This window comes from Pelophylax lessonae, assembly GCF_965119305.1.
Source record: "Pelophylax lessonae genome assembly, chromosome: 3".
Classification (NCBI taxonomy): domain Eukaryota; kingdom Metazoa; phylum Chordata; class Amphibia; order Anura; family Ranidae; genus Pelophylax; species Pelophylax lessonae.
In genome coordinates, this window is record NC_138770.1 from 551903399 (window position 1) to 551927533 (window position 24135).

The 24135-nt window shown below is 42.3% G+C and overlaps 1 protein-coding gene across 1 annotated transcript in view; it reads left to right on the forward strand.

Moving 5' to 3' along the window:
- Positions 1-24135, forward strand: part of SMYD3 (SET and MYND domain containing 3) — a 915592-nt gene that overhangs the window by 615588 nt on the left and 275869 nt on the right. Inside the window, exon 9 of the mRNA XM_082249576.1 lies at positions 10286-10396. Coding sequence (XP_082105702.1) covers positions 10286-10396 — 111 coding nt within the window. The remainder of the gene's footprint in view (positions 1-10285; positions 10397-24135) is intronic.

Consider the following 24135-nt stretch of genomic DNA (forward strand, 5'->3'; position numbering starts at 1 on the left):
TGAACAATCCAAAATGAAAAGGTAAACCTAAACTAAAGATTGGGTGACTTATTTACCTGCTATATTTTAGCTTAAGAGCTTTAATATTTTCTAGTATAGGTTTGTCAATTTTTGAGTTGATGACAGGACAAAGAATGTATATTCTTCTATCTTTTTAGATTAGCATAATTAGGTATTTACAATCTGTTGTATAGAAAGAAGTGTGGTTACAAACATTGCAACAACAGGTACAAGAACCTCAGAAGTTTACTGCAAAAGATATATGGCTAGACCCTTTAGATTTAGCTAGATTTAAATAGAAATGGTGTTTTGAATTAGATTTTTTCTTCTGAGTGTGTCAAGAATCGTGTTCCAGGAAGTCAAGTTATGGCTAAGAATTACAGATCTGAAGGTACTTGGGATGCCCACTGGGAAGATTAATTTGTTATTCTTAACTTAATTGGGACTGTAGTTCATTTTTGTTAAAAGAATGGGTAAACAACACAGAAAGGTCTATGAGCCTAGAATGGTCCATAATAATCAATATACATTACTCAAGAAAACATATAATTTTTTTTCATAAGAATTTGATACTTGTTTTCATTTCCTCTCCTAGATGTCTTTCGTTTCAAAGTTTCAAGAAAATTATTTTATTTTTTTCTTGATCTTTTAATTCTACTATGACCATGAGACAAGTACAACTAATCCTCTATTTGACACTATTTTCTTGTTTTTGCTTTCATCATTACTTTTCTAATTGTGTTATCATGGACTATAATTTGGACTATAATTTGACTTCAACATTTTCCTCATATGGGCTTGTTTCATAGGAGACATTCTGATAGTTTGATCATTATGTGAGGGGGAGTTGGTATGCAATTCTTATATATTATTTTTTTTTTTTTTATGACTTGTCTGATATAGGAGAATATGAGTGTTTAGAGCTTGAAAATATTTTACACATTGTGTTGCTTATTCAAATAGAATGAATTTTACAGCTATGGGAATAGTATGTGTAAAATCTGCTGTATTAATCTTGATGGTGGTGACCAGATACTTGGAAAATTGATATCACAACAATGGCTAATAATATTAATACTAGTTTAGTTTAAATCATAGTTGTTACATTTAGGTTTCTTAAATATTTTACAGAAACACATATTATGATGAACTTGTAAACTTAAAATGTATTTTATTTTACTAATTTTGTTATAACACAAACAACTTGGGAACGTTAGATGGATGGGTTGCTATAACAAGGATGTACAAAAATTGTACATTTGAAGCATTATTACCAATTAGAGGATATATTTATCTTATTTTAAAAAGAATAGATTTAGGAATTTTTACATGACTTATGAATATATATTTCTATTGAAGAAGATGCTAATTATATCTAGATATCTAGATGAAAAAAGATATAGTTAAAGTACATACTGGCTTGTGTGGAAGAGAAGGATCTGATTTAATGTGTTCAAACTGAGTTACTGTCAAAATAATACGGAATGTTGAAAAAAGAGCTTACTGGTCATAGATACAATATATAAAAATGAATATGGCAATTGAATAATGGAGAGTTATGATTACGTATCATACTTATAATTGTTTAGTGTGAAAGATAATGTATAAAGGCTTATATTGTACAAATCATTTAGTTATAGAAATTTCCTGGGATGGAAGAGATTTTATTTATTAATTAATAATTTATATTATGGAGTAATATAATTTGACATATCAAAGATATTATTTACTTCTTCCTTACACTGAAATAGGAAAATGGTTATATGATATGATCAAAGATGTAAGAGTTTTACAAAAAGTTAAATAAAAGTATGAAATTGAAGGAAGAAAATCTTTGATAATACATCATTTGGATGGGAAACTAACTAAAATGAATAAATAATATATTGATGTATAGTCTCTTGATGGAATGAAATGGTTATATTTTTCACAGGAATATCTCTGGGTTTTGGAGAAGTGCTTATGTACATTATCTGACATATCCAATTTTATTATTGTTTGCTATAATTTGTATTGTGAAAAAAAAAGGATGATCAGAGACAATTATTGTTTAAGATGAATGCACTGTTATTAGTTTGATTATAGTGCATTGAAGGGGGAATCGTTAGAGATTTAATATTATTTTAAATGATAAAAGTCTCTGAAATAGATATGAATGTTAGAATGTAATATGTTGATTTTTGAATGTTACTTCAATGTTTGTGTGTATGGGTGGGAGACTCTCGCTGTCTTGAGAGGTGTAAGTGGGGATACCCTTAATGCTGCGTGTACCAGTTACTGTAAACCACACAGTTGAAAGACAGAAGGGAATGGGGGGAAGTACCGCGCTTCAGAAGTGTGGTACTTCCCCCCATTCCCTTCTTACTTCAATGTTTCTTTGTGAAGGACAGAGAAGCCATTTTGCTATGTATGTATTGTAACAGGAAGTCAGCTAAATCTGGGAATGTAGTCACAGGAAGGAGATACATTTCTACCTGATTTAGAAAGTCCATTAATTAATTTAGGGTGTTGGCTACAGAGCTAGCCAGCAGGAAGTTGAAAGGCCTTCACCTGTTCAGAATGAGGGAGTTAAGGCTCTATAATTTGTTCAGAGAAATTCCTGTTGTTTGCTGCCTCCAGAAGCTGTGTCCTGAAGCCATGTGGGCTGGGAGCAGGAGGACAGTCAGCGTGTGCCTCCCGACAGGATGTGTGGGCCTGGGAGAAGACCCCCCGGAGTGATGTGTGCCCGGGACGGTAACCAAGGGTGAATACGTCTAAAAGGTGAGAAGACGAAGTGTTTCTGTGTGAAAGAAACAAAAGGACTGTGTTGCCCTGTGAAACTATTATAAAAGGACTATTGAGTGTCCACTGTAGGACAAGGAAGTCTGCCCGACGGTAGGTTGGAGACAGATACTTAGGCAGGTTCCAGTTGTGAGAAGGTAGCCGCCCACAGAGGCAAGGATTTATTTTCTGTTTTATTTTATTTTGGATGTTTTGCTGCATACAGCCTGGTGAAGAAAACACCATTTAATAAACCACACTGTTTGTTTGCAAGCACTTGTCGGCTACCTCTCTGGGAAAAAACACCCCCCAAGGGGTCATCCACGCCTACCACCGAGCTAATCCCTCACATATGGTGGAGGTATGCAGTGGGCATAAGCAGAGATCCCTGCAAGGAAGTGCAAATGTTTGATGAACTTTATCTGGTGCATGAGATTGCACAATCTATGTGTGCAGGAGAGAAGATCCTGACAGAAAAAAAAAAAAAAAAGTGTTTTAAAGAGACAGCGGTCTCAAAATTATTTGATGAACTTTGTTGTGTCTGGTGCAAGTGACTGCACAAACTGTGTGCGCAGGAAAAGAGATCCCGCAAGAGAGAGAAAAACTACATGTGTTGAAGAGACAGTGGTCTGAAAATTTTTTGCTGGACTGTGAAAAATTTGTTTGTGGAGTTATTGAAGATGGGGCGTTCAAAACGCCTGAAGAATGCAAAGATAGATGAAATGAGAGACCGGATTCTATGGATGGAGGGGATGTTGCCGTCTGAACCAGCCCCATCCATGCCTAAAGAGAGTCTACTAAAGAGGAAGGTTGTTGTCCCTAGCAACACTGATGAAACTGCTATGGAGACGCAGTGTGCTCAGATGAAAAGTAAGCTCAAAATGGGGGAGATGCTGAAACAGCGGAGCTTTGCAGCTCAACAAAAGGATCACCAAGAGAGCATGGCAGGCTGGAAACAGAGACGCCAGCAGCCAATGGAGGCCATCGGTTTGGAAGAAACCGAGTATGTGTGCAGGGCTGAGTTGGATGCCTTGCAACGGAAAATGGAAGAAAAGGAACAAGCCGTGGAATTGCTTAAAATGGAGCATAGAAACTTGCAGGAAATGAATGAACTACTCAAGTCTCATGTGTCACAGTGGGAAGAATCCACTGCTCTTCTTTTGGTCGAGTTGCAAAAATGCAGAGAGACTATAATGGAGAAAGATACCATCCTCATGGAAAAGGAAAGTGAAATTCAGACTTTGCAGAAGCAAAGTATGGCTGATATGTTGGAGTTGAGTAATCAGCTGGAAAAAAGTCTTCAGTGTTTGGGAGTTACAAAAATAGACCTGCAGGAGTCGCAGGAACAGAATGTCGCTCTGAAAACGACATTGTCTCTCAGCGACAATGAGAAAAGTGAAAGAGAGGCTAAATTACTGAGTACTGTGTATGAGCTCACCACTTTGAGCAATGTGGTAGATGAATTACGTGCAGACTGTGAAAGTTGGAAAGGTGAAGCCCAACGTTTCCAGCAGCAGTTAAAGGAGAAAGAAGCCTGTGTGGCAGAATTACAGTCTCATTCCCAGAAACTAGCCAATGAGGTGAAGGCTCTTATGCAGGGAAAAGGAGATTGTGAACATAAGAGGGAAAAAGTAGAGGCACAGCTTCTGGAATCGCAAGTGAAGGTGTCAGAAGGTGACCGATTGTGTGCTAAGCTGTCAGAGAAGGCAAACCGACTGCAGGTTGAGCTGGACAATGTTACAAATCAGCTTTCTCAAGCAGACAGCAAATCTAGAGAAATTGCGGAAGATTTTTCTATCTTGGAATCGCAGCTGCAAGACACGCAGGAACTCTTACAGGAAGAGAGGTGTAAAAGGCTGAGTTTTAGCACAAAGCTCAAACAAATGGAAGATGAGAAAAATGGCTTCCTGGAACAATTAAAAGAGGAGGCGGAAGCAAAGAAAAACCTATCAGAGCAAGTCGCAACATTGCAAGCTCAGATAGCGGATATGAAAAAACGCATGGAAGAAAGCGTTGGTTCATTAGAGTGTGTTGAAGATGTGAAAAAGAAGTTTGATCAGATGCTTGGTGAGGAGAAAACTGTGTCTGCAAAATATGCAGAAGAACGCGACCGTGCAAAAACGGAGGCGCGTGATAACGAGAGCAAAGCCCTGTTCTTGGCTCGCTCTTTGGAGGAAGCTCTAGAGTGTAATGTTAAACTAGAAAGAGTTAACAAACAGCTGTGTACAGAGATGGAAGATTTGGTCAGCTCCAAGGATGATGTTGTGAAAAGAGTTCAGGAGCTAGAAAAGTCTAAGCGAGCCTTAGAACAGCAAGTAGAAGAGATGAAGATTCCGTTGCAGGAACTGGAAGAGGAATTCCAGGCAACAGAGGATCTGTCCCAAAGAGGGGATAGTGTGCCTGATGCAGTTTTTAAAAGGATCAGTGTTTTGGGGTCTGTCCTGAGTGAGCCTCAGAAATGTGATGACACGTGGCTTGAATCACCCCTTTGGAATAAACCGTTCCTTCAAAAACTTCAAGCATTGGAAAATGTATCATTAGAACTTCAGCAAATAAAGGAGTTGTGTAAGAAATGTGATGATTTCTCAGTTCAGGCTGAAAACCTAGTGGAGAAAACTAAGGCTGTTGGTGAAAACGTGAAGCAAATGAATTTCAAGTGCCTTTCAGAGAATATTTCTAAAATGAAACTGGTGAAAGACGGGTGGCAGAAGTTTGATCGTGATCTTGAGATGCATTCCATGTGGAATTCAGATAGAGAAAAAGAACTAGGTGACCTTGAGCGGTCAAATAGTTCAGCAGAAAGTGCATTGAAGAAACCTGTAAAAGAATGTGTTGCAGTTCCATGCTTCTTCACTGATGCAGAGAGGAGGTCTATAATGGATACCACCCAGATCGCTGGGTTCAACTGTGTTGTTGCCTTTAACCCCGATGTTGGTGGAAGGAAAGTTGATGATGTTCTGGTTGGCTACTTCTGTGAAGAGTTTGGCAAGAAATATAAACTCAATATCAAATCAAATAGTAGGCCTTTACTGCGACTCGCTCAGGAGGGCGAAAAGTTTAAGAAGTTGATGAGTGCAAATGCTTCAGATCTGCCTATGAATATGAAATGTTTGAATGATATTGATATCTCTGGGAAAAGGAACAGGGGTCACTTTGAAGAAATGTGTGACAGCCTGTTGTCTCAATTGGAAAATCCTCTGCACAGCAGCTTAGAGCAAGCAAAGCTCAAGAAGGAAGATCATTCCCTTTTACAACAAAAAGTCAATGATTGTGTACAGATGTATGGAGAGGCAACTCAAGTCACAGAGGGATGTCAAGAGTCCCTACTTGGAACAAAGCTTAGTGAAGCAAAGGTTCTCAAAGTTTTGTGGAAAACATTTATGGATTGCAGAGAGAGGCGTCTTAAGAATGTTGAAGACATTAAGACTAGCCCAATTGAGTTGCCTATGGATCACGGTCCTCCATGGTGGATTGGACAGACGGTTATGAGGGACAAGCTGTCTGACATTTATGAGAAAGCTGTCAATGAAGATGACAGAAACGAGAAGGAGCGAAATGATGCCAAAAATGCAGTTGAAGAATGTGTATATGAGATGAGAGACAAACTGTGTGGCATTTATGAGAAATCCGTCAATGAAGATGACAAAACAGTTTCATCCGGAAGCTTGAGGATAATAGGAGGCTTATCAGTGAGTCAGCAGTGCTTGACACATGCGTGCCTGGAAATCTGTGTCCCAACCCTAGGGTTGAAACAAGAGGGGGGGTATGTAACAGGAAGTCAGCTAAATCTGGGAATGTAGTCACAGGAAGGAGATACATTTCTACCTGATTTAGAAAGTCCATTAATTAATTTAGGGTGTTGGCTACAGAGCTAGCCAGCAGGAAGTTGAAAGGCCTTCACCTGTTCAGAATGAGGGAGTTAAGGCTCTATAATTTGTTCAGAGAAATTCCTGTTGTTTGCTGCCTCCAGAAGCTGTGTCCTGAAGCCATGTGGGCTGGGAGCAGGAGGACAGTCAGCGTGTGCCTCCCGACAGGATGTGTGGGCCTGGGAGAAGACCCCCCGGAGTGATGTGTGCCCGGGACGGTAACCAAGGGTGAATACGTCTAAAAGGTGAGAAGACGAAGTGTTTCTGTGTGAAAGAAACAAAAGGACTGTGTTGCCCTGTGAAACTATTATAAAAGGACTATTGAGTGTCCACTGTAGGACAAGGAAGTCTGCCCGACGGTAGGTTGGAGACAGATACTTAGGCAGGTTCCAGTTGTGAGAAGGTAGCCGCCCACAGAGGCAAGGATTTATTTTCTGTTTTATTTTATTTTGGATGTTTTGCTGCATACAGCCTGGTGAAGAAAACACCATTTAATAAACCACACTGTTTGTTTGCAAGCACTTGTCGGCTACCTCTCTGGGAAAAAACACCCCCCAAGGGGTCATCCACGCCTACCACCGAGCTAATCCCTCACAGTATTTATATTCTGAGTTTCTATGTTGGGTGGAGTTATGTGTTTTACTATAGACGCAAACCATATATGCAAGAGTGGGTGTTACTTTTATATTGGGACACACTTTTTGCTGACCTCGTCTTTACATACAGTATAAGAATACACTATGTTAGATGTACTAGAGAAAACAACATCCTACACTCTGAAGACTCACAACACCTCTCTCTCTCCTTCTGTTTATTTCTGTTTTGTTCTGTTTCATATGTTTTGCTTTACTTTAAGAAAATATACAACTTTCGGGAAGTATTGTGGCAGCTGAGAAGTCTATTTCGAACAGTACTAACCCCTTACCAGACTTCCTTTAAGACACAAAATCTGGTAATCTTAGATCTCTCTTCCAATCTTCTCTGTGCTCATCATTCATACCAGCCATAAAGTACAAATCCTTGATTCCCACACACCTACTGCCTTTATATGTGCTATACACCTTATCAAATTGTTTTTACTGAGAGAAGGAACACCAAAGGTTGTGACCTACCTGGAATGGAATGAAATGCAGTTTTAATTTGTTTATTTGGTAAAAGGCTGCACAAGTGACGGGTGGAGCACTTTATCAATGGTGGTGCATAGATGTTGGTAAATTCACAATATAGATATGTTTCTTTCCATTTATTAATAAAATATGACAGTATATGAGTTTCTTGTTAGTTTAACATGTGATGAGTTAAAGAAATTTGGGAAGCAAAGGTGAAAAAAGGATAAGACATACGCAGGTTAATATTCACCTTTTAAAATTGTTCCCGAAACGCCGGACATTCTGTTGAACTTTTGAAATGAGTACACCCGGGGGCGTTGGTGGTATGTTCAGCTGCTTGGCTGACTCTGGGAGGCGGCACTTGTGCGCTGTTGGAATCTTTAAGCTTACATACACAACCTCCTAATGTCGCAAAGAAACTAAGTAAGAAGTTAAATTTAATGACAATGTCAGAAGGATAATTCAAAAAGGGGGGATAATGTTAGAAAAAGTAAAGAATAGAGAAAAGGAAAGAGAAGAAATAGCCTGTCCACATTTCCGCATTTACCTCCACCAAAAAGCCCCCCCCCCCCTTTCAAGATGAAGATTACATATATAAAACTTGGGGATTTTAGACCCTCTCAAACTTTGATTGTGTATCTCTTGCAATAACCAATTATTCATTAAGCATTATCCAGGTAAATTTACATTTCATCAAAGAGAGATCTACAACAGAGCTCTTCCAGGCAGTAGCTATCGCTATTTTAGCTGCTAGAAACATAATGTAGGTAAGCGTTTTTGTGTGTTGGTTTCAATGGGTTAATTTAGGAGGGCAACCCTCATGCTCTTAACAATATTCACCATACTAGCACTATATATCATGGAGTGTACACGCATCCAAAACCATCTGACCTTAGGAGAGGTCCATCGAGTGTGTAATGCTGTTCCCACCTAACTATATCCCCAAAAACAAGAGGATGAAGAATCTGGGTACGTTCCAGAAAGGTGTTCAAGGCTTAGATACCATCTAGGAAAAACATTATAACTAATTTCAATCAAAATCACATTCATAATTTCTTTGTGAATTCTAGAAGTCCAATCCCTAAAATCTTCTTCATTAATTTCCATTGGGGTGGGATTCTTTCCCTTTTTGCATTTGCTATACCCTTTGGCTTTCTTTATGTTAGGCAAATTGGTGATTATGCATTTTACTGTTATTTTTTTCCCAAGTCAATAAACTCTGAGAGATTTGGCTCTGCTTCCAGCTGAATACTCCTCAGATAGTTAGTAGAACAGTCCAGAACCACAGATTTGAAGGCAGTTTATCTTTCTTATTTTTTGTTTCTGTGTGTATTGTTTATGTATATAAGAATATGGCTAATTGTCAATTCCGTGTCCATTTTATCTGGATTTATTTTTTTTGTAAACTGAAAAAAATGTGCTTGGCTACTTGCTTTGAAACATCTAAGGAAAAACACACATGTCAGTTAATAGGATAACAGCAGGGGATCGTGAATCTGAATATTTAGAAAACACAAATAGTCCCATTTTTTAAAGAACTTATTTTTGATATAATGGGTACCCTGGGAGGCTTGGAGAAAGTAAAGAAAAATAAATGGGAACTTATTTTTGGTTGCAATGCACAGTCTATTGATTTTTGTTTTTTCTAAACAATTGTTGGAAATCCTGAGGCGCACAACTTGGCTTCTGTGCTTCAACTACCCATGACATTCTGGCTGTGTTTTCATGAAATTGGAACCTTTTCCTGGGAGAAATGCATATTTTGTCTTTGGTAAATCCCTTCTGCAATTGCTAACCTCTGATCTTCTGGTTTCAATACTTTGATCCACTGACCTAGAACAAGCATGAAGTCAGGGTAAAGGAGCACATTTGTTCTAGGTCAGTAGTATCTCATTAGTATTTCAGTTTAAAGTATTTGATTTTTTGGCAGCCGAGCAATTCGCATTTTCGGAAGGTTTGCAGAGAAAATTCTAAACGCTTGCTTTTGTTTTTGGTTTGTATATTCACATTATGCTTTGTAGCTATCCTGTTTAGAATACCGTAAATCAAATATGATTTTAAATCGAAATAAAGTTGAGGTCTGTAAAGCTCATCAGGCACAGCTACAGAGATTTGAAATGTTTCTAAATAAAACCTGACAACCATTTTATTTATTATATTAAAGCCAAAACACGTTTTTAGTTTTGAATAGAGTAGGGAAAAGATGAAACCTTTTTTGGGTTTGTATTCTGTCTGTAACCCAACTGGGGATTTTGACTTTTGTTATACTTTATTTAAAATTGAGAACTTTAATTAGGTTTAGGTATAACTTACTAGAACATCCTACATTTATACTCTTGAACTGTAACATTGATAATATGTGATCGATACACCACTTTAATTGCTGCTTATGAATAGACAAAGTATATTTTCTAGATGATTCCCAAAAGTTTTTGGATAGATTAATATTTTTTCATTACTATACTTCTAGTTTTTGTGTTCTGACTGTCCCAAGTGTGTTCATCATTATACAGACAGTAAATATAGCCCATGTCTTTTTTTTTTTTACAGCTGACCATTAGTTACATTGATGTGAAGATGCCCACACATTTACGCCAGGTCCAATTGCAGCGCCAGTATTGTTTCACCTGTGACTGCCACTGTTGCCTATCAAAAGATAAGGTAAGTTGCATTTTAATAGAGGAACAAAGCATTGGCGCCAATTGTTGGGTGGATGCTAGATGATTGTCGAGTTGTTTGGGTCGTTCCAGCTGCCATTTCCTAATATCGTATAGAAATGCTAACATTATCCTAAACAATAGTTAACCTCTGAGCCATACTGCTATACTGTATGAACAATATTGTCTTCATTAACTTTAATGAAAATGTCTGCCCGTGAGCAAGGGCACATGCAAAAGATCTAGCTGAGCGTACATGCTTGCCTAGAGCTCCACCCCAAGAGGGACAGGAATACCACCTACAACATCCGCCCGATCGATCCCCTGTCACCCCCCACTTCCCGCATCATCGATGCTTCACCCGGAACTATCAGCAAGGTCTTTGGGGGACCCCGGCTGAAGATGAAGACCAAATCAATCAAGGACGCTCAGGCCCATGCCCCAGCTAAGATGGCACAAGTGCCATTTTCTCAAGCAGGCACAGCGTGTTCACTGAAACTTCTGCAGACACAGCCAGATGCTCAGGGTGAGTCTGATTCAGATGCCACGGCTTTACAATCTGTAGTACAGGCTGATGCTGCATCCCCAGCCTTTCTTAGACAGATTGGGAAAATGCTACACAAGGCCCTAAAACAAACATCAGAACATATTACTGATGGCCTCACCCGTAAAATTCAGGATTCAGCATTGGGCCACCAGCAGAGTTGAAAATGAGGGTTGATGAGCTTGAAAATCATACTCAGGTCTATACAGCAGAGATTGAAAATCCTAAAGAGGAAAACTCTATGCTCCAATCCCATCTGGAAGATTACGAGAACAGGGCTAGATGTTCCAATTTGCGTATCAGGGGAATCCCTGAGACTGCTCTTGATCTACAAGCCACCATGCTGGCCCTGTTTCAGGAGCTACAACCAACTATCCCAATTGAATATCTGGAAATGGACATAGTCCATAGACCCTTACGCCTCAAGCCTGAAGCTCCACCCCACAATATTATCGCCAAATTTCATTACTACCGTAACTTTTGGCCGCTGCCAGGGAGACCTTCGAGAGGTACAGGTATAAGATCTTTGTCACACTTTCTCAGCTGACGAATACTAAACTTCGAGCATTAAAACCTCGACTCCAAGTTCTTCAACGCCATCAAGTCTCTTACCAGTGGGGTTTCCCGTTTTCGGTACGCATCACCTATCAGAGCTCCAAGTTTGTTTGTCGTTCTGCAGAGGAATTGCAACACACCTTACAAGATTTACAGCTGGCAGACCACTCTCACGATCTAGCAGGTTCACATCATTGCTCAGCTTCCAGTGCTCCACGAAAGACTCTGCAAGTGATTGAGGCCGCCAAGGCCCCTACGAACAAAAGCATTTTGTCTCCCCTGCATCAACATCAGGGGATTCTTTGGACTGAATTTTATGAAGTCAACAAACCTGGTCACTAAGTTCCATTTGAATGCTAGTAGGGATTGATTACTGATGACTACCTAGGTTTTACAACGGACATCTTCAATTCCGCAAGTGTATGGGGACTATCTGATTTTTTTATAATTCTTTTTTTAATTTTTGCTCCAACTTTCCACCGGGAAAAGGACTTAGTTACACCTAACGTTGTATGTTAAATTTCACCTCTCGGTGATCATGTTCTATTTTCCTCAGCTAATTCTGATAATTGCTTGTTTCCCTTTTTCCTGCTTCCTCTCCCTTTTACCCTTCCCTTTCTTCTCACCTTCCTTACTTTTCCACATTTCCCACCTGTTTCCCATCTCATCTCCTTTACCTTTGATATTTGGTTTTGGCTTATATTCTCCTTCCTTAGGAAGGAGCTGTCTGATTAAGATATCCAGATTGATAGGTTGACTAAGGCCCCATGCACACGGGGCGTTAGAAAAAACGTACGTCAAAGTTAGTTCTGACGCCGGAAAAAGCAGCTGTAAAAACGTGCTTTCAGTAGCTTTTTCCATTGGCGTTATTGCACGTTTTGCCACGTTGCTTTTAGCAGCGTTTTTTTTTCTTCCATTCAAAATCAATGGTTCCCTATGGGAGCCTATTGATTTGAATGGAGGTCGCACCGCAACACCGCAAGTCGGATCCGACTTGCGGGGCGACTTGCGCTGTGAGAATCTTGAGGGGGAACTCCACGCCAAAATGGGAAAAAAACGGCGTGGGGGTCCCCCCCAGGGTTCCAAACCAGGCCCTTCGGGTCTGTTATGGAATTTGAGGGTAGCCCCATGCCGAAAAAACGGCATGGGGTCCCCCCAAAATCCATACCAAACCCTTATCCGAGCATGCAGCCCGGCAGGCCAGGAAAGGGGAGGGGACGAGCGAGCGGCCCCACCCCCCCTGGACCACACCAGGCCACATGCCCTCAACATGGGGGGGTGTTGGTGCTTTGGGGCAGGGGGAGCTCTGCACCCCCCACCTCAAAGCACCTTGCCCCCATGTTGATGAGGACAAGGGCCTCATCCCCACAACCCTGGCCGGTGGTTGTGGGGGTCTGCGGGCAGGGGGCTCATCGGAATCTGGAAGCCCCCTTTAACAAGGGGGCACCCCAGATCCCGGACCCCCTCCCTATGTGAATGGGTATGGGGTACACTGTACCCCTACCCATTCACCCCATAAAAGGCAGTGTATGGAAATAACGACAAGAGACGTTTTGGAAAGTTTATTAAAAAACTTCATCCGACTCTTCTTGTCTTCTCCTCTCCGGGGGTCTTCTCCGGGGTCTTCTGCTCTTTTGCTGTCCGCCCTTCTTGTCTTCTCCTCTCCGGGGTCTTCTCCGGGGTCTTCTGCTCTTTTGCTGTCCCCCTCTTCTTGTGTTCTTGTCTCCGGGGTCTTCTGCTGTCCCCTCTTCTGCTGTCCTCTCTTCTTTTCTTCTCCTCTCCGGTCTTCTGCTCTTTTGCTGTCGGCTGTCGGCTGTCTTCTTCCTCCGGTCCTCCTCCGACGACGTCTCCGCTGATTATGCCTATCTCCGGTCTCTTCAGCTTATTATATAGCCATTAGGGGCGTGGCCCCGATGACGTCATCTGGAGACCCCGCCCCCCTCATGTCACAGATGACGTCATATGTGACATGAGGGGGCGGGACCTCCAGATGACGTCATCGGGGCCACGCCCCTAATGGCTATATAATAAGCTGAAGAGACCGGAGATAGGCATAATCAGCGGAGACGTCGTCGGAGGAGGACCGGAGGAAGAAGACAGCCGACAGCCGACAGCAAAAGAGCAGAAGACCGGAGAGGAGAAGAAAAGAAGAGAGGACAGCAGAAGAGGGGACAGCAGAAGACCCCGGAGACAAGAACACAAGAAGAGGGGGACAGCAAAAGAGCAGAAGACCCCGGAGAAGACCCCGGAGAGGAGAAGACAAGAAGGGCGGACAGCAAAAGAGCAGAAGACCCCGGAGAAGACCCCCGGAGAGGAGAAGACAAGAAGAGTCGGATGAAGATTTTTAATAAACTTTCCAAAACGTCTCTTGTCGTTATTTCCATACACTGCCTTTTATGGGGTGAATGGGTAGGGGTACAGTGTACCCCATACCCATTCACATAGGGAGGGGGTCCAGGATCTGGGGTGCCCCCTTGTTAAAGGGGGCTTCCAGATTCCGATGAGCCCCCTGCCCGCAGACCCCCACAACCACCGGCCAGGGTTGTGGGGATGAGGCCCTTGTCCTCATCAACATGGGGGCAAGGTGCTTTGAGGTGGGGGGTGCAGAGCTCCCCCTGCCCCAAAGCACCAACACCCCCCCATGTTGAGGGCATGTGGCCTGGTGTGGTCCAGGGGGGTGGGGCCGCTCGCTCGTCCCCTCCCCTTTCCTGGCCTGCCGGGCTGCATGCTCGGATAAGGGTTTGGTATGGATTTTGGGGGGACCCCATGCCGTTTTTTCGGCATGGGGCTACCCTCAAATTCCATAACAGACCCGAAGGGCCTGGTTTGGAACCCTGGGGGGGACCCCACGCCGTTTTTTTCCCATTTTGGCGTGGAGTTCCCCCTCAAGATTCCCACAGCGCAAGTCACCCCGCAAGTCGGATCCGACTTGCGGTGTTGCGGTGCGACCTCCATTCAAATCAATAGGATCCCATAGGGAACCATTGATTTTGAATGGAAGAAAAAAAAACGTATAACGTGGCTTAACGCACGTTAAGCAACGTTATAGCAAAGTTATTCAGCTTTTAGCAGCGTCAGGCGTTTTTAACGCTGTAACGCTGGTCCTCAGAACGCGCAGGTGGTGGGTTCTTGTTGCAGCCTAAAAACGTCTAAGCCACTTACAGCTCAAAAACGTCTGAGTGTGCATGAGGCCATAGAATAACATGGAGGGGCGTTTTTAGGCTGCAAAAAGAAAACGCCTGACGCTGCTTACAGCGGCGTTAAAAACGTCCCGTGTGCATGGGGCCTTAGTCTGAGTGTTTAATTTGGGTTTCACCACTAGCCTAGATGCTGGCTACTCGTGGCTCCAGCTGACATTATTTGTTTTTTGTTTTTTGTTTTTTTTTTTCAATTGATGTAAATGTTAGGTCTCACATTCTATTGCACCAGTTCATTAGTCAATAGTTCTTTGCGTATTTCCGGTCTCTCTCCTTCTCTTTTTCTTTTCCCCTTTTTCTATCCTTCCCAATTATTCATTCTCTCTTCTCCTTTTCTTTCTAGAATGCTTATGGACTGAAGCCTTGTTAGGGTGATGCACCTTTACTATTAGTTTAGGTTCCCTCCAGGGATGATTCTTGCATTCCTAGATTGGTACCCTCTGATTCCTATTTCTATTATGTGGGTATCTTTTGGTAGCCTTTTGGCCTCTGGAGGACAATGCGTTTCTCCTTCAGTACACCCCACAGTATGTTTTTTTTATTATTGTTATGTGATATTGCACAATACATGTTGTTGTGCACCAGGTTCTTTCCCTTGTCCTCTCTTTTTAGATAGTAGCAGCCTTGCCACTGGGTTTATGTCAGTTGATCTTTTACCTCAAGGACTCCTATTATGTCCCCCTTGAACATCCTTTCCTTGAATGTCCAGGGTCTTAATACGCCACATAAGAATACCAAGGCATTTTGGTCCTTTGCTGTAGCAAAGGCTCATCTCCTCTATCTCCAGGAAACACATTTACTCAGTTCACTTTCAAATTATTTAGTTGGTTATACCCCCAAGTATATACAGTGTTCTCTACAACTAAAGAACGGGGAGTTCTAGTGGTTTTTCATTGCACTCTCATCTGAAATTAAAGACCCAAAGGGTCAATACCTTATTGTTACAGGCCACCTTTAAGACTCTGCTGTTACAATTGTGTCCTATTATGCCCCAGCAAACAGCCTAATTCATTTCTCTCTCAAGTGGTTGGCACTCATAAAATGGGTACTGTGATAATGTGGAGAATCGAATCAAGTTCTCTTTCCCTTTTTGGATAAATCCCTGCCTTACCCTACTTCCAGTCCCAACAAGATGACCTTTCAGCAACTTTCTAAATATAATCTAGTTGACTCTTGACGTGAACTTAACTCGACTAAGCAGCGGTACACCTATTATTCTAATCTACACATAACATTCTCTAGGATTGACCACATTGTTTTAAACTATAGGCATGGCCCTGGAAATTCTTATGTCTTTGATAATACCCCTTGCGTTGGATACAGCTTGTTTAGAATGGGTTTCTTACAGAGTCGGCGGAAAAAAAATTGTGATGGGTAAGGCACACAAACCAGGCACTTTGTTAGCATGGCCCCTAAATAACTCAATAAACCTGGTAAACGTATCCACTTAGAATTAACACGTGACACCTATACTAGTAATCTGGTTAAGATTCTCCACATTTTTCGTTCACACGTAGCTACTCTGTTTTAACCAGACCCTGAACTGAAAACAGCTGAGGCAGAAGCCCTTTTCTCAAGAATCATTCTTGACACTATCTCAAACTCATCACGATAGACTTGAATGAGGAGGAAGTCTCCATTGCGATTGACATTACAGAGGAGGAAGTCTCCATTGCCTTGAAACTCCATAAACACCCAGGCCGTAATGGGTTTTCGGCCTCTTGTTACAGGAAATTTTCAGGCATCCTGACCCCTCTTCCAGTCAAAGCATTCAATGCACTTTTAGACGGACGCTCCTTTAGGTCAGGAACCTTGATGGCCATAATTTGTATGCTTCCAAAACCTTCATACTACATGTCAAACTATCGTTCAATATTGTTACTTAACCTTGACAAAGGCTTTGTAATGGTTCCTTTTTTTTTTTTAAATAAAAATAAACATGTTATAATTACCTGCTCTATGCAAGGATTTTGTACAGAGCAGCCCCGATCCACCTCTTCTGGGGTGCCCCGATGGCGCTCATCCTCTTCATCGGGTGCCCTGTGTGGGCACGTTCCAAAGTCCCCATGCTGTGTCAATTGACACAGACAGCGGGACTGGGCCCCGCCCCCACTCCCATGTCACTGGATTTGATTGACAGCAGCGGGAGCCAATGGGTCCTGCTGCTATCAGTCTGTCCAATGAGATGATAGCCAGTGGCTGAACCCAGTGGGCTCGTGCACGGCGCTGAAGCAAATAGGCTCAGGTAAGAAAGAGGGGGGGGGGGTGGGGGGGCGCTGCAACAAACAAGGTTTTTCACCTTAATGCAAGGATAAGGTAAAAACTTTGAGACCTTACAATCCCTTTAAGCTTCTCACTGAGGTTTTGCGACTCGATTGAACAAAATAATCAGAGGTCTTATACACCGTGGTCAAGTTTGGTTTATTCCAATCCGTGAAGCCAGTGACAACATACTCTACGCAGATCTGTACTCCTCGCCCATGCAGCCAAGTTAAGATGTATCCCATCCTTTCCCTGGATATTAAGAAAGCATTTGACACTGTATCGTGGTTCTTCCTACATTTTACTCTTAAGAAATGGGGCTTTGGTCCTCACTTTATGGGTTGGGTCTAAACCTTATTTGATAAACCAAGGAAATATAATATATCAAATACACTGGTTATAAATCAGATCTGTTAGGCATAGGGGGAGGGGTCACACATCAGGGATGTCCACTCTCCCTATTATGTTTGCTCTCTAAATCAAGCTGTTGGCTGAACTAATTTGGTCAGATCCTGATGTTAAAGGCCTAGAACTGGGCTTTTTTGTAGATGATATTCTCTTTTTCTTGTTGATGCAACAGGTGTCTGCCCCCAACCTCCTAAACATCCTCATTTGCTTTGCTAATATCTCGGGTTTATCCATTAACCCAAAAAGCTACTGCAGTGGATGCCCCTTTATCCCCATTGGAGTTGCAATTAGCAGTAAGGAGGTGTTACCAATTTTGCGGGTGTCCCTGACATTGGTCCTCCATCTTATGTTGCTAAGTGCAACATAGAGTGCACCTTTGATACAGAAGAATGGTCTGAGATATGGTCTGCAACTAAGTCTTTCTCACCTAATGTGGTAGCGGTGGAAGCCAATTGCAAGGTTTTAGCCAGATAGTATTTGGTTACTGGAATTGCTAAATATATCCCTAGTTATTTGGCTAATTGTTTTTGTGGCTGTTCAGATGCTGGTACTCACACGCACATTTTATGGGATTGCCCAGTGGTAGGAGATTTTTGGAGAGCGATATTCCAATTGGCATTAGAGGTGTTCGAGCTATTTATCCAGCCGTACTGCTCTTCTAAATTTAAAGCCAATAAATATGACGCATTGTCAATTTAAAGTCTTGATGTCACTCTTAACAGCCGCAAAACAAGCTATAGCCAGAGCTTGGAAGTCCTCATCTTTAATGGTAGCCGAAGTTAAATATAGGATGAATCAAGCTCTGATTCATTGAAAATGGAAGCCATTGGCAAAGATACAATTGGCAAATTTAATCACATTTGGCAACCTTGGATTAAACGTTATTTACCCCCGGACTTCAATGAAACAGTGCTCATGCCTTGGTAACCTAATCTTATATTCTAGCTATAGGTTGGGGACCACCCGATCTTTGCTGATCTTTTTCTGCTCTTATTTTATTTCTTACCTTTTTTCTTTCCTGTGGATTTTATACCCCACTACTATTCTTTCTTTTCCTCCTCTTCCTCTTGTTTCTATGTTGCTTTTCTAGCTTGCTGTTCATGATGGTAGCCCATTTTTGGTACTTAATAAATGATTTAGCTCTATAACCTAAAAGGAGCTTTTGATGAAGTAGGTTTCTATCGAACACTACCATGAGGTGGTTAGCTCTTAGGTGGTGCCATTTCACTGGATATCTAGATTTTCAGTTTTTATTTTATTTCTATATTGAATTATATGATGCCTACTAAGTATATCATTTCTTGATGAAGTGTTCTATGTAACTTATACACACATGTACTGTTAATTTGGTCTACTTCTGGATTGTCTAGTTCTCTTCTTTTTGTAAAATCAATAAACAAAATGAACAAGAAAAACTTAGCCTGTGAGCCTTTCAGTTTGACACTAGTAGCTGCCAACCCCCCCCACCAACACCACACAATTGAATATCACCTCTGCACAAACAACACTTATTAATGTCCGGAAAAAAAAAACGTTTTATTCCCCATTTTATTAAACTTGTGTTTTTTTTTTTTTATTGTTTTTAATTGGTGCTTGTATCCCATTTGAAGATGGGATACAAGCAAAGAGAGCAGAGAGTTATAATATGAGAGCACATAATTGAGGAAGGCTGAGGCTCAACTAAAGTCCTGCATGGTGTACCTAGAATGCCCCAGGGGCTCCTGAGCAAGCCACAGACTTTTCTCATATGATCCTGTGCTGCATATCCTCCCTCTCATGCTACAGTGTATGACAAAAGCACATCCAGAAATTACAACTCTTATATCAAACCACAAGCATTGAACTGGAAATATATCCTGGAAAGGCTGATAATAAAAAGAGTACTAGGGAAGAGGTATTTTATATATTTTTATCTTTACTGGTTCCATTGTACAAGATACAAGACATATAGGACTTGGAGTTCATTCTTAAACAATGTTTTTTTGTTTAGTGACTTTACAGTTGTTAAACAATGCACTAGGCTTAGTTTTTTTTTTTTTAAATGATAGATACTATTTCTGAAATATTTTTACAGATTGCTGTTAGTTTTCAAATAACAAGAAAGAAGGTGGTTTCAGACTTATGGTGTGACCTTTTTTTTTTTTTTTTTCTCTATATTGTATTAGAAATTACATTTTATTTTCAAATTATGAAATGTTTTTTAATAAACTTTTACTTTCTTTAGCAATCAAGTTGACATTTTCCCTCTCCAGGGTTATAACAAACAAGCAGAATGCAACAAGTAATTACAATGTCACATTTCAAGCTAACGCAATAATCATAAATGCAGCAGTTCTAATAACAGGAACCATTAATTATGCAGCTGCTGCTTCCTTCTCTTTTAAGCTAATTTCATTCCTGCATGAAACCTTCCCTACATTAAATATTAACGTGTTTTATATATTGTGAAACACATTTAAATTCACTATGCAATCAAGTATTTATTGCAAAACTACAAATTAGGCTCCTTGCTTATTTCTTATTCTGTTTTATGTGTTATTTAGTTTATTTCTAAAACATGTTAGAAATTGCAAAGTTTTGCAATGTAAGCTTTTACATGAACATTGATGATAAATGAGCATTATCAGGTAAATTATGCATTGCATGATTCATAATTTTTAAATGTCAGATGATGGTTGAGTGCTATTTAAAAAAAAAAATTATATAAAGGTAGGGTTTAAAAGGCATTTTTTTGTTTTGTGAGAATGGGAGTACAATATTTTGCTGCCAAGGCTACCTTTAATGGATTTCTTCAGTGGCAGTGCTAATCCTTTTGTTAACAGCTGTAGAATTTGCCCACTTGTATTGATTGCTCAAAATTTCTCAGCTTGTTCATTAGAGAGAGGGTCTCAGTCCAGCCCCATTTCCCTTAGGACTGATTGATTTGAGCCACTTTGACCCTGTTTTATGCATCACACAATGTTTTGATGGGAAAGGTTTTCCAATAATGCTTCAGTATCAGTCTATAGGACTAGAGATGTCCCGAACTGTTCGCAGGCAGACAGTTCCCGGCGAACATCGCTTGTTCGCGTCCGCCTCTGCGGGCGAACATATGCGATGTTCGGTCTGCCCCCTATACTTCATCATTGAGGCAAACTTTGACCCTGTACCTCACAGTCAGCAGACACATTCCAGCCAATCAGCATACCCTCCCTCCCACACCCTCCCACCTCCTATAAAAAAGCAAGGGCAGCATCCATCTTAGATCATTCTGAAGCAGTGTGTTAGTGAGAGCAGTAAGAGTGTGCTGCTGCTGCTGTTAATAGGGACAGTTGTTAGTCAGTGTTCTCGGTCTTGTTAGTCAGTGTTCTCGGTCCACTCCTGCTGTGTAAGGACAGCATCCTGACAGCACCCCAAAAAGCCCTTTTTAGTGCTGGTATTTGAGTAATTTTTTTTTATATATATATATATATATGTATATATCTATTGTGTGCAGTTGCCTGCCCGCCGTGTGTGAGAGGCCACAGACCCACCACAGACTGTACTGTGTGCACACCACACTCATTTCGGGTGGCACAGGCACAGTACCTTGCAGTTTAAAAAATAATTGTTTTTTTCCTCTGTCATAATTGCAGTGAGTGTCAGGTCCACAGAGTGTACTGTGCCCACTGCAGTGCCCACCATTGATATATATACTGTGGCACAGCAGCTTGTTGCAAATTGAAAAAAATATATATTTTTTATAATTGCAGTTGCCTGGCCTGCCAGTGACTTCAGGTCCACAGAGTGTACTGTGCCCACTGCAGTGCCCACCACTGATATATACGGTGGCACAGCAGCTTGCAAATTAAAAATATATATATTTCTCTGTCGCTCATTGACAGACGTAGTCCTCGTTGATTCAACACACTCGGGTTATGCTGCCCTCCACAGGAGTAGGACTAGACAGGAAAGAAAATACTCTGGCCACACCCTAGGGGCAGTCCCCGAGGGTATATCCTCTCTCTCTCTGCTACAGCAAATCAGTTTTTTTCTGTCTAGTCAGGAGTAAGGACCTAGATACCTTGCTGGGATCTTCGGTCCTGGCAGGATTTTTTTCTTAGAAAGATTTTTAGACAGTTTTTTTCTCCAGTGTTCCTGTGAGATCTTCAAGCAAGAAAGCTGAACTGGGCGACGGGCTGGATGTTGAGATCCAGTGGTCACCCCAGTTCAGCCTGCGAGCGCGTGCAGGCCATAGCTCCGCGCTGGGTCGGCCGCGACATAGTCCCACTGGACGGGGACTGACCCTGCGAGTTAAACGCCTCGCTGAAACGCCAAAGACCATGAGTCACGGCGTCCGTATTGGTCGACAGCCCTCCCACCTCGGTGGAGAGGGGTACTGTCAGGAGTTGGCGCCCGCCTGGTTCCGGTATGGTGTTGGGGCCACCCTAGATGAGATCATTAAGGATGCCACTGGGGGCAAGAGCACTTTCTTGCCACAGGCTGCTAAAGCTAAAGGACCTCGTAACAAGCGGGGACCTTTCTTTACCGCCCATAAAGGGTTTGTGCGCCCGACTGGAACAAGCGGGAAAGGCAAGGCTCCTCCAGGAGGGTTCAAGAAGGGCTGGTCGGACAGACAAAAGACCGACTCAGCCAAACCTGAAGCAAAGGATTACACAGCCTGAAGGTGCGCCCCCACCCGGCTTGAGGGTGGGGGGACGTTTTCACCGGTATTCAGGGCATTAGATCGAGCATCGACCACAGCTATCGGTGCGATTCTTCCCTTCCAACATTTAAGTACTACAGGGAGCGGTAGTTACCATTCCCTGAACAGATCTTTTTCTTTACCTTTTCCAAAGATTAGTCTCCGTTCCCCACAAGAATCAGATCCGGTTGAACAGACAGACCAAGAAGCCTCTAGCCGGGTGACTTCGGTCCCTGAGGTTCAACCAGGAGAGATCACTGTTCCTGATAGGAATCAGGTGTCTGATAAATGTGTGGGAACGGAGAACGATCAGACTTTGTCGGATGGTCGGGGCCAGATAGCTCTAGGGCCGCCTGGTTCAGATCCAGTCAGCGCCAGTGGTCCTAGAAATTCTAGGCTGGCCTCGTCAAGCCGATCTACCCGACTTGGACATGCGAGTCACGGACGTTCCTTGGGAACTTCGTCTCAGGGAGTGTCTGCGGTCTCAATGACCAATCTTCCACCGTGCTTTACAGTCACTGGTTTTAATGGCCTGGCCATTGAGACCCAGGTACTGAAGGACAGAGGGTTGTCAGCTTCAGTTATTCCTACCCTTATTAAAGCAAGGAAAGCGACTTCCAGCAAGGTCTATTATCGCACATGGAAGACGTATATCGCGTGGTGCGAATCTTTAGGGATTCCTCCACGTACCTATTCGCGGACTCGAGTATTGGCCTTTCTGCAAAAAGGGGTTGAGCAGAAACTAGCCTTGAGCACCATCAAGGGTCAAGTTTCAGCATTAGCAATCTTCTTTCAGAAACCTTTAGCTACTAAGTCCTTGGTGCGGAATTTCATCCAGGGGGTGCGGCACCTGGCTCCACCAGTCCGCGCGCCCTTACCGCCCTGGGATCTTAATTTGGTTTTGTCGGTTCTACAGAAACCTCCTTTTGAAAACATCAGGGAGATTCCCTTGCTTACTTTATCCCAGAAGGTAGCCTTCTTGGTGGCTATCACTTCTGCACGCAGGGTGTCAGAACTGGCTGCATTATCATGCCAGTCCCCATACTTAGTGATTCATAGGGATAAGGTAGTGCTTCATCCTAAGCCATCCTTTCTTCCAAAGGTGGTTTCAGATTTTCATCTGAATGAAGATATTGTACTACCTTCCTTGTGTCCTCAGCCCAATCATCATCGGGAACATGCGTTGCATTCCTTGGATGTGGTTCGGGCAATCAGGGTATACCTGAAGGCGACGGAATCGTTGGATTCACTTTTTGTGATCCCGGATGGCCCCAGAAAGGGGTTGCCTGCATCTGCCGCGACTATCTCCAAATGGATCAGACAGACGGTGGTACAGGCTTATTCTATTAAGGGTCGGAATCCTCCGTTCCCTGTTAGGGCGCACTCCACTCGAGCGCTCAGTACTTCTTGGGCCTATCGCCATCAGGCGTCAGTGGTCCAGGTATGTAAGGCGGCCACCTGGTCGTCGGTACATACCTTTACAAAATTTTATAAGATTGATGTGATGGCATCGGCGGATGCCTCATTTGGCCGCAAGGTTTTGCAGGCCGCAATTTGAGGAGACCGGTGGTCTACCTCGAGGGTTTTTTTCTGTTGGAAAATTTCTGTTGAGTCTCATCATTGAGGATGAGCATTGTAAACTTCTAGTTGGCACCGGTTGGGCCTTCTAGATTGGATTTGATTTCCATTTTCCCACCCCTCATTTGTGGTACTGCTTTGGGACGTCCCGAGTGTGTTGAATCAACGAGGACTACGTCTGTCAATGAGCGACAGAGAAAAACAGATTTTTGTAAAATCTTACCGTAAAATCGTTTTCTCTTAGCTCATTGACAGACGTAGTACCCGCCCCTCTGTTTTTGAGTTGGGTTGGGTTAAATTCTCTAAACACTGCTTTGTGACATAACTGATTTGCTGTAGCAGAGAGAGAGAGAGAGGATATACCCTCGGGGACTGCCCCTAGGGTGTGGCCAGAGTATTTTCTTTCCTGTCTAGTCCTACTCCTGTGGAGGGCAGCATAACCCGAGTGTGTTGAATCAACGAGGACTACGTCTGTCAATGACCTAAGAGAAAAGGATTTTACGGTAAGATTTTACAAAAATCCGTTTTTTTTATAA